This window comes from Diceros bicornis, chromosome 26, assembly GCF_020826845.1.
Source record: "Diceros bicornis minor isolate mBicDic1 chromosome 26, mDicBic1.mat.cur, whole genome shotgun sequence".
Taxonomy (NCBI): domain Eukaryota; kingdom Metazoa; phylum Chordata; class Mammalia; order Perissodactyla; family Rhinocerotidae; genus Diceros; species Diceros bicornis.
The window spans coordinates 7,239,082-7,249,348 of NC_080765.1; the positions used below are offsets into that span (position 1 = coordinate 7,239,082).

Below are 10,267 nucleotides of genomic sequence, written 5' to 3' on the forward strand. Positions count from 1 at the left end.
CAGTTCACTGGTCCAATTCCTAATATCCACTCAGTTCTTAATCCTTTATTTTTACACACATTGTTTCACTTAATTCCTACAACAAGGATGCCAGGTAGGTGTTGCATCCCTATTTTACAGAGCAGGAAACTGAGATACAGATAATCGAAGTGTCTTGCCCATGTCAGAATTGCTTAACCAGGAATGGGGCCCAAGTTCTTGATTATCTACACCTGATCGTGGCCTTTGCAGAAAAAACAAGATGGTGGCGAGGCATCATCGTGCCTGGAAAAGCAGCAGCAGAAAGAAGGGCCAGACTGCGTAACCCTAGGGTCTTCTTATTTCTGTCCTCAGATCCCAGCCCCGAGCCGGGACACATATAAGTACTCTTGAATCAAACCTACATCTTTTGGAGCCTACACCTGGACCAGCTTTTCCAGGTGCCTGGGAATTCTTTGCGAGTCGCAGCTTATCTCATCTCTCACAACAAATTTAAGGCGACGGAGTAGGAAAGCCAGGATGCTCTTGTCCCCTCATTTCCCATTTTTTGGCCACTTCCAGCCTCCCCGTCTTCCTCCCTCCTAGAACGAGGAGCCCAAGCTGAGCCCCTCGCCCCCAGCTGCGGGGTCCCGGTGCTTTGCCCTCCAGGGACTTCGCCCTTCACTCCGTTGCGCACCTGCAGCCACTTCCTCGCAGCGATCGCGACCTGCTTCCCGTGAGTCTCTGCTCCCTGCGGACCCTGGGCGCGCGCTCCCTACCCAGCAGGCCTCGCGCGGCCCGGCACAGCGGACACCTAGGACTCCAAGATGGCGTCAGTCGGTGAGTGTCCGGACCCGGCTGGGGCCGTCAGGCTGGAGGCAGGAGCTGGGGTCCGGGGTCCGGAGCCTGACTGGGAAGGGAGGGAGCTACGGAGCCGCCTGCCCTTCGCTCAGGGCCTTCACCGCGCCCTCACTTGAGGCGCACCGGATCTTCTGCCGAGGGCCCCGCGCCGTCCGACCCTTCTCCGCTTGCCCAGGGCCGCCCCCGGCCGCGGCGGGGAGGGTGAGGGCAGCTCCGCGACGCGCCTCCGGGCCTGGGACTGCGCCGCCTTGGGCCACCCTTCCTTTCCCCGCTAAGGAATAGCTGCTCTTGTCCCCGCCGCGACCCGGGCGCTTTGCACTTGAATTCTGCGCGCAGCTTCTATCCTTCTTCCCAAAGCTGAAGCTCAAATTAGGCCCAGGACGGTGCCTGACACCTCGTGAGATTCGATGCCTGTATGTTGAATGTGCCCTGAAGAGGCTCAGAGAGGTGAAGTGACCGGTTCAAGGTCAGCTAGTGAGGGGGCTGAGCTTCCATTCAAACCTAGGAGTCCGGGGGCTCGTGTCGTGGTAAACTAGCTTTATTCCCAAGCGTGACCTTATGACCAGCAGGCTTTTCAGTGACAGACGTGTATAAATCTCTGCACTCATTGGACTGTGCACACTGATTTTTTTTTTTTTATGCGGAAACCATGTTTTAGCCCTAGCTGCTCACAGTAGCCTTGTCAGGAAGTCAGTGCCGGGAACGTTAATCCCATTTTAAAGATAAAGAAAATAATGGTCAGAGATACGGTGTGGCCTGTTTGAGGTCACACAGCGTGATGGTGGCAGAGTTTGATTAACCCATGTGTGCCTTACCCCAGTTTCTATATTCTTAATCTCAGCCTGGAGAAATGAAGAGGGGATCAGAAAAGATGAGAGTGATGCTGTTTTCCCCATCTATGAAAATGGGCATGAGAATATTTATCCACGGTGGCCGTATTGTTTAAACAAGACATGTAAAAGGGAATCGTTGGGACTTGGCATCTTATTTAAGCAGAGCACTGTGGTCTAAGGATTAAACAACTTTCTACATGTGAGGTACTTAGAACACTCCCTGGCCCACAGTCGAGTGCTGGTCATCCCAGCTTTCACTCTGTGACCCTTGGGCAAGGTCATTGTCACACATTGGCCCATTCAGCATCACCCCACATGAAGGAATTGGGAGTCCCAGTCTCTTAAGTACTGATGATCTTTTATTTTTTTGTGAGGACCAGCCCTGAGCTAACATCTGATGCCAATCCTCCCCTTTTTTCTTGAGGAAGATTGGCCCTGAGCTAACATCCGTGCTTATCTTCCTCTACTTTATATGGGACGCCGCCACAGCATGGCTTAACAAGCGGTGCATTGGCGTGCGCCCGGGATCCGAACCTGCGAACCCTGGGCCGTCAAAGCAGAGCGTGCGCATCCAACTGCTTGCGCCACTGGGCCGGCCCCTACTGATGATCTTTTAAATGGTGTCTGTTGCCAGAACATAAAGCTACTATTCATTAGAAAATAAAGTGATGGAAATATGAATTAACAGCAATAGATGAGATCATGGGTTGGCAAACTATGGCCAATGGGCTGGATTTCCCGTGGCCTGTTTTTGTATAGCCTGTGAGCTAAGAATGGTTTTTATGTTTTTAAAAAATTTGTTTAAAAAAAAAAAAGGCTATGCTCCAGAGACCTTGTGTGGCCTGCAAAGCCTAAACTCTTTACTCTCTGGCCAACTCCTCAGTTGGATTTAGCACCCAGGAGACACTTGGCATTTCCATGCCTCTCCATATAGGTGGACAGTATGCTTCTTGAATTCATAAGCATAGGTAGCCACCTCCCCAACCAAGAACCTGTGGTCCCTCCACAACCTTCACTGAAAGTCTGTCATGACCAGGAACTGTGTGGGGATGCTCCCCGCTTCAGATAGTTCATAATCAGGCAGAAAGACAGATATTAATTCCCCATTACATAGTACCTAGAGCCAAGTATGAAGGTGGGTGCTATTAGCCTTATAAAGGAGGAAACTGAGGCACAGAGAGGGCAGTATCTTGCCCAAGTGCACACAGCTACAAAGTGGCACTCAACCCAGAATATTTGGCTCTGTTCCTTACCACACTCTACTGGTGTGAACCAGTGACTGCAGAGGGATGTGCAGCTCTGCAGAGGAGTGTTGGAGGAGGGTTCCAGTGTGGCTGCCAAGGACTGAGGCCTTTCTCTTCCACTAAAAGAGCAATTCTTGGAGTAAGTGTAGATGCATCTCTAATGAATCTGATGGTCCCTTGGAGTTTTGTGATGGTGCTATACTTGGCTCTCCTTAAGGCTAATGTGATTTTTTTTTTCTGTGCTTATAAATTTCTTAGTTTTGGTTAAGGAAACACTCTCGTCTTCATAGTACACAGATATAAATATGTAGAAAAATAAGTTTTAAATTGTTGGCTTTTTTCTCCTTGATGTGCCAGGGCACCATGCAAGCCTCTGAATGTGGTCATGGGAATGCAGAATATGTTTTCATAGTTGTGTGAATGTGAAAAAATAGCTTCATGCTGGGCCCAGAAGTGACTTGATTTTTTTTTTTTTGTCATCAGCCTTATACCAATCAAAAATACTTTGATTTAAAATACTATTTTTCTTTTGCACATCTCCCCCAATATAGTTCTGTTTTTTTGTGGGTTTTTTTTTTTGCTGAGGCATATTCGCCCCAAGCTAACATCAGTTGCCAATCTTCCTCTTTTTGTATGTGGGTTGCTGCCACAGCATGGCCACTGACAGGCGAGTGGTGTCGGTCTGCGCCCAGGAACCAAACTGGGCCACCGAAGTGGAGCACGCCAAACTTAACCACTAGGCCACTGGGGTTGGCCCAACATAGGTCTGTTTTTTAAAGTATCTTTAAACTTTTTATTATGGAAGGTTTCAGATACAAAGGCAACAAAATAATGTAACAACGCTTTGTACCCATTACCCAGTGTCAGCAGTTAGTAACATTCTGCCAGTTGGTTATAGAATGACATTTGCACTCCTCAGCACATGCAGGAAGGCTTTGAAAGTGTGGCAAAGGTATTGACTCTGTTCTTATTCGGGAGAAATGTGGTACTTGGACTAAAAGCCTACCGATCCAAGTGAAGACAAAACTGGGATGTAAGATGTGTACGTGTTCAACTTTTCTAGAAATAACACAGGCAAGGTGACAGAGAAAGGTAAAAGGTCATTCTCAGATGACATTATTGTTTGGTGTTGAACTTAATATCATTGACACTAAACTCTCCAACAGAGATTTGGAGCATACCCTAAAGTTCATTTGAGAGTTTCTCATATTTCAAAAATATTACCAAACTAATCACAATTTTCTGTTTGTAGAAGAACTACAGGGTGTGATTATCCCCAAAGTCCTACATGCTTAAAATACTGTAGGTATAACCTAATGTTCAGTTTATATGCCATTTCTTTCTCTACCTTTCTCCTTTGTTTTTTTTTTTTGATGTTTCACGTAAACCTTAATGAGATTTCAACAATAATAATAACAGTTTACAGTTCTGAGCACTGTTCCAAATGCTTTTCCATAGATTCTCCTTCGGTCCTTGGAATAAAGCATTTTACAGATGAGGATACTAAGGCTCAGAGGTTATAGGAAGGAAGTGCTGGCGCTTGAGATAAGGTAGGCAGGGAAGGAGGCCTTTCAGGAGATGACATTTAAGTTGAGATAGCCCTGTGATCATTCAGGGGCACTGCAGAGCAAAGGCCTTCAGGTGAAAACAATCCTGTTAGGAGAAACAGAAAGGGGTTTGGCAGAAGTGTGGTTAGCCCGGGAAGATGAGTGGATGTGAGACGATTGTCTTCCCCCATAGAATGTTGGCTCCTGAGAGGAAGGCTCTTATCTGCTGTCAGTGCTGTATCCACAGTGCTTAGCGTGCTGCCTAGCATACAGCAGGTGCTCCATATTTGTTCGGTGAAACTAAATGGAAGGTTGGGGCCAGTTTGTTTGGAACAGGCAGCCTAAATTGTGACCCTAAAGCCATGTTTGCAAGTCTCTTGACAGGCACTCGGTCTGGCCCATCAAGGCCAAGTGTCTGGTTCGCTGGATGACTGTAGCAGATTAGAAGCTGCTGTTAAGCCTTGCATTTCTTTTTATGGCTTGACAGCCTTTGTCCTTGTTAAGGGTTGGGAGATATCAGGAGACCTGTGAGATTCCCCAGGTGGACTCTTGAGGCTGGTCCTTAAGGAGCCTTAGTATTTCCTTGGATCCCGAAAATGGAGAATAAACTTTGGAGTGATTTAGTCTGGCTCCTCCTGTGGTTGGTTATTTTTAAGAAGGGACAATAGTCCTTGACTCCTTGCCCTGAAGAAGACACCTGCTAAGCAGCTTTTTTTTTTGGTGAGAAGGAGTGGCCCTGAGCTAACATCTGTTGCCAATCTTCTTCTTTTTGCTTGAGGAAGATTGGCCCTGAGCTAACACCTGTGCCAGTCCTCCTTTATTTTGTATGTGGGACATTGCCACAGCATGGCTTGATGAGCGGTATGTAAGTCTGTGCCTGGGATCCGAACCTGCGAACCCCAGGCCGCCAAAGCGGAGCACGCAAACTCAACCACTATGCCCCCTAAGCAGCTTTTTAAAGTTGATCTCTGGGAGGGGACAGGGGAGGGAAGACCATTTCCTCCTTCTGAGCATTTGGCCATTCACAGGTCCACCCCCTTCTCAGCCCTCCCTCATTCTCTTACGATTTTATTCTTAAGCCCAGAGATGAGTACAGAATGGCCTCAACTGGGAGCCCTTCCTTTCCTCTGTCCCCAGACTCTCATTGGAATACGCTCTGTGGCTTATTGGATCATTTGGAGTGATTTTTACTAAGCCACTTGACATCTGTGATCCCAAGTAGGATGCTTGAGGTAGAAATCAGATTGGCTTCAGGAGCGTGGGGGCCAGACTTGAGGTTGAGTCCCATCTCCACTGCCTGCACTCTGTGTGGCCTTGGCCAAGTTGCCCAACTTCTCTAAGTTAATCCTCCCACCCGCTTATAGAATAAAGGCATCAACTGCTCTCTGTGAAGATTAAATGAACTAATATATGTAAAGTAAATACTAGTTTTTCAGTAATCCTTCTATTCTCTCCTACCCTTTATTATTTTCTTCCTCATGGCCCTTAGTCCTCTTTTCACACAGTCATTCCCAGCAAGCTGTTATTCAAAATCCTGTTGATTAATAAAGCTGTCACTGCAGCAGTTCTGCCATTATATAGACTCTGGCTTAACACAGTGAATGTGGTGTGACATATTTATTCATAATATTACTTATGTCAGCCTCTGTGTAGTGATGTTATTGAATGCACCTTTGATGCTCTGTGTTATCTGGAGATTTTTTAGTGTGTGTGTATTTTTTGCTCTTCCTTTTCAGTACCATTGAAGGAGAAGAAACTCATGGAAGTCAAAATAGGGGAGCTGCCAAGCTGGATACTGATGCGGGATTTCACCCCTAAAGGCATTGCTGGAGCGTTTCAAAGAGGTCAGAGCCAGCCTTATGGACATATGTAAACAAGAGCAGTCTTTGGGTCTTCAGTTCTCTTTTGCCCTGACTTGATTTGGGCAGTAAAGGCCTTGTCTCAGACCAGAATGTTATGTAGAGGACAGGGAGAGATTGTTAACCCTTGACTTGCCATGTTTGGTTGGTCCTATCAAAGGCTGGCTCTGAGATATTTCAGCCAAAATGTTTTCTGTTCCTTGGACCTGGTACCACTGCCAACGTCTTAAATATCCTTGAGCATTTTTACGTCATAAGATTTATTTAAGAGGAAAATTAGTTGGTAACATAGTAAACATCAATCTATAATATAATGCTCATCTCCCTGCCAGGGAAAACTTCCAAGACGAATATTTGAAATGGTCTGTCCTTCAGGTCTGTGCCTTTTTAAGGGCACGACTAGTCAGATCAGTCCTGTGGAACCCATGTCATCATTCCAGAAATAAAGACCCACATCATCCCACGGGGACCCGCGTGCTGTCCAGCCGCCTCGGGGCCCCTCCTTCTGTGTGGCTATCTTGTGTGCCATGCTTCCTCCTGCCCTGAGGCCTTTCCTCAGCTTTGCCCTCAGATTAGAATACTCTGCCTTGTCTCCACACTTAGTGGAGATGAATGTGGCCTTTTCATGCTCACAGCTCCCTGCCCTGCTTCTTCATGGCATCCCTCACTATTGTAAACTGTGGCCTATGATCATTTCATTCTTTTATTGACTAGGCCGTGAGCTCCGAGGGCAGAAACTGTTTGTTTCCTTGCTGGTGGGGGCATCCAGTAAAGAGATGAATGCACGAAGCCTTCTTCCTCCCCAAGGGCCAGGCTGACCCAGCTGGCCACAGCCAAGTGGCCCTTACTGGGTGTTGGATTCTTGGTCAGAATTAGGGTAAGGGGGTTCCCAGGGCGGGAAGTGAGGGTGAGGTAGGATCAAAGGCCGAGAGGCTGCGCCAAGTCTACAAGATCAAGGCCAAAGAGGAGGGGCAGAATCAAGGTGGGCCTACCTGGAACTTGTCCTAGTCTCGTGGGGACCCAGGACCCTATGAGGCATTTGTGCTTCTCCCCCCTGTATCAACTGGTGAAGGTAGGGTGAGTGGCTTAGAGCCTGAGCAGGATTAGTCCCTGAATTTAAGCTGGACTCAGCTTTGCACTGCGTGAAGCATTCACAGCAAAGCAGGGCACTGACCTCCTCTCGTTTGCAGGTTACTACAGGTATTACAATAAGTATATCAACGTGAAGAAAGGGAGCGTCGCTGGGATTTCTATGGTGCTGGCAGCTTATGTGCTTTTCAACTATTGCCGTTCTTACAAGGAACTCAGTGAGTGTCTCTTGGATTGCCTTGTCTTCAGTAGGGTTCCCATGAGAGGGTGGTATTGGTTCACGGTCAGATTTAGAAGTCCATCATTCTGATAGCTGAAGAATTGGAGGGGCTTATCAGAATATAGTATATAGGATATTATTTTAAGTGAGAAAATTCTGGCAAAGAGAAAATAAAGACGGGAAAAATAAGATAAAGCTGGGGTAAAGGTTAATACTTGGGAAGCTTTCTATAAGATACTGCAGGCTCCGTGAAAGGTGGGTGGAAGATTTAGCTTCATCTTCCTAGCAGCCAACGCAATGCGGGAAATAGGTTGAGTGGTATAATCCAATGTCTGTGCAGTGTTCTAGAAAAGCATAGCTGTTCCTGGTTCTGAGACCTAAAAGGAGCTTGTCTGGTAATAGATGCTGGGGACAGTGTCACTGGCAGCCACTGACTGGGTTTCATGGGCTGTTTCTCACAGTGTCCAGCCCTCTGCCAGTGTGCAGCATCTGGGGGGATGTTGGCTCTAAAGGATGGGCCCTTGGGGGCTTTTTGCCTGAGTGGATGCTAGGCAGGTGAGAGATTAGTTCCTGAGGTGCCTCTGTGCTCCCAGGTCTGCCAACACCACTGAGACGCTGGCAGCAGGTTCTGGGTCATCTCCTGAAAGGAATTCTCAGGATGGTTCTCCATGATTTTAGCCTCCCACCCTCCCCATCTTGTGCTCTCTCTATACCTCTTAAGAAACTTATTGTTTTGCCTTTCCAACTTCAGAACACGAGCGGCTCCGCAAGTACCACTGAAGAGGGCCGTATGGAGGCGCACTCTGCATTCCTGACCATGACCTTTGCCTGGCACCCTGGAACCCTTTCATGTCCTGAGAACCCAATAAAAGATGACTGGTATACAGACTCCTTCACTAGTCTAGCCAATTCCCTGCACTCTAGGAGCTCCTGCTGCGCAAGGCAGGATGAGACTGTTGTACAATCCCAAAGGGGGACTGTCCAGACAGCCCAGGGCTTTGAACCGTGAAGCCTTGGTGGGTTCCCCACACCACGGCTTTGGGATCTTGTCCCAGCTTAGTAGGGGGTGGGTGTCATCTAGAGTTAGATGAGTTACCCCTCTCAACAGTGCCCAGAGGTATTTCCCTGCTCTCTGCCTTGAGCAGCGTAAGCACTTGCAGCCTTTTGTGAGCTGAGGCTTTTACACTCTAAAGCAGAAGCGCTGTGTTCCTAAGAAGGCCTTCCCCCTCACCCCACCTTCCTGCATTACCCGGGATATCAGGCACTTGGGTGGTAGGCTGTGGTAGTGTGGGCCGTCCTGGTGAGGGAGGCTGACCTGCAGGAAGCTCAGTGGATGATGGGGGGTGAGGTCAGGGAAAGCACAGTCTCGATAGCTCACAACTGCCCCTGTATCCAGCACCCTCTTCCTTACCCTTCATCTTCATCAAAGGTTTTCAGTCAAGTAAATGACATGAGGGCCAGAACCAGTTTCTTGTTGAGGCGTGTGTGGTGAGCACATATATTGCATGGAGTATAAGCGGCTGGGATGCTGTGGCTAATTATCTCCTAGAAGATGGGAGTTTGAATAAAGTAATATCCAACATCTGAGATGAAGGCAGGAGACCTGCTAGGTGGATGTTCCAAAGGCCAAGCTCCAGACTTTACCAGCTGCCAGTACAAAGGCCTCTTTCCCTGGCAGCTTGGCTGCACTTGGTGAGATTCACATTTGTTGAAAGGGGACAAGTGAGCACCAGTAGCAGAGCTTTGTGCCAGACAGCTAGTGCAGCCAGTAGCAAGAGTCCTCTCCTCTGCACAGAGTCCCTGAAGTAATGAGACACAGCTTAAAAAACAAGCTTTAATCAACTTCATAAAAATGGTTCTTGTAATTGAACTTGGATAGGCCCACTTGCCCAGCCGGCTGCAGGTGATGGTTTCACATTTCGAGGCTCAGGAGCAGGGTGGCTCCTCCATAGGCCAAAGGTGTCTGAATGACAGCACAGACGCTTGATGGGGCAGGAGGTAGGTACACAGATGGACTGGGTCATCTATTTAAAGGGTGGTCTGCAGCTCCAGCGTAAGGTATACCTTAAACACTGTTAGGCAGGTGCCCCAAGAAAATAAGCCCAGAAGAAAAAGACCCTCACCCTTGAAAGCCCTGCACCCCTCCTCTCCGCCGCTGCCACCCTGGAGCAGGAGCAGGACCAGGACCAGGCGGAGGCAACAAGCACACTTGAGTTTGCCCTGAAGGGCTGCCTCCTTCAAATCACATGGATAGGCACAGCTTCGGAATTCAGCAGGATGTGGAGGAAGCAGGCCTGACCTGGCTGCAGCTGTAAATGATCCACTAGCCCCCGGGGTCCCCAAGAACTGGTGTTATTATATAATGAGACCCTGAGGGGAAGGACCGTCTGTCTTCTGTACAGAACTGCTTAGCACAAGCCCTGCCCCACAACTTCCTCCCTCCCCAGAGGGCGGTGCGCAGGGATTCCCAGACAGGAGGCCTTGATGCCTAGACAAACATGACGCCGACTTGAGGGACCAAACTGGAGCACATGTCCCCTTTTAAAAAAAAGATGACAGCAAAATGATAGGGAAACTGACAGACAGCCCCTCAGAATGATGAACCCCAGCGTGCCTGCCTGTCAGCTCTAGCCAAAGTTGCCCCAACACTGGCATT

General features: G+C 48.4%; 1 protein-coding gene across 1 annotated transcript; it reads left to right on the forward strand.

Annotated features, from left to right (window-relative positions):
* The first annotated feature begins 713 nt into the window (after positions 1 to 713).
* Positions 714 to 8,502, forward strand: ATP5MF (ATP synthase membrane subunit f). Its single transcript, XM_058569257.1, has 4 exons — positions 714 to 798; positions 6,180 to 6,287; positions 7,493 to 7,609; positions 8,363 to 8,502. Exons 1-4 carry the CDS (start codon positions 786 to 788, stop codon positions 8,389 to 8,391), a joined length of 267 nt encoding a protein of 88 aa, XP_058425240.1. The 5' UTR covers positions 714 to 785; the 3' UTR covers positions 8,392 to 8,502.
* Positions 8,503 to 10,267: the final 1,765 nt, after the last annotated feature.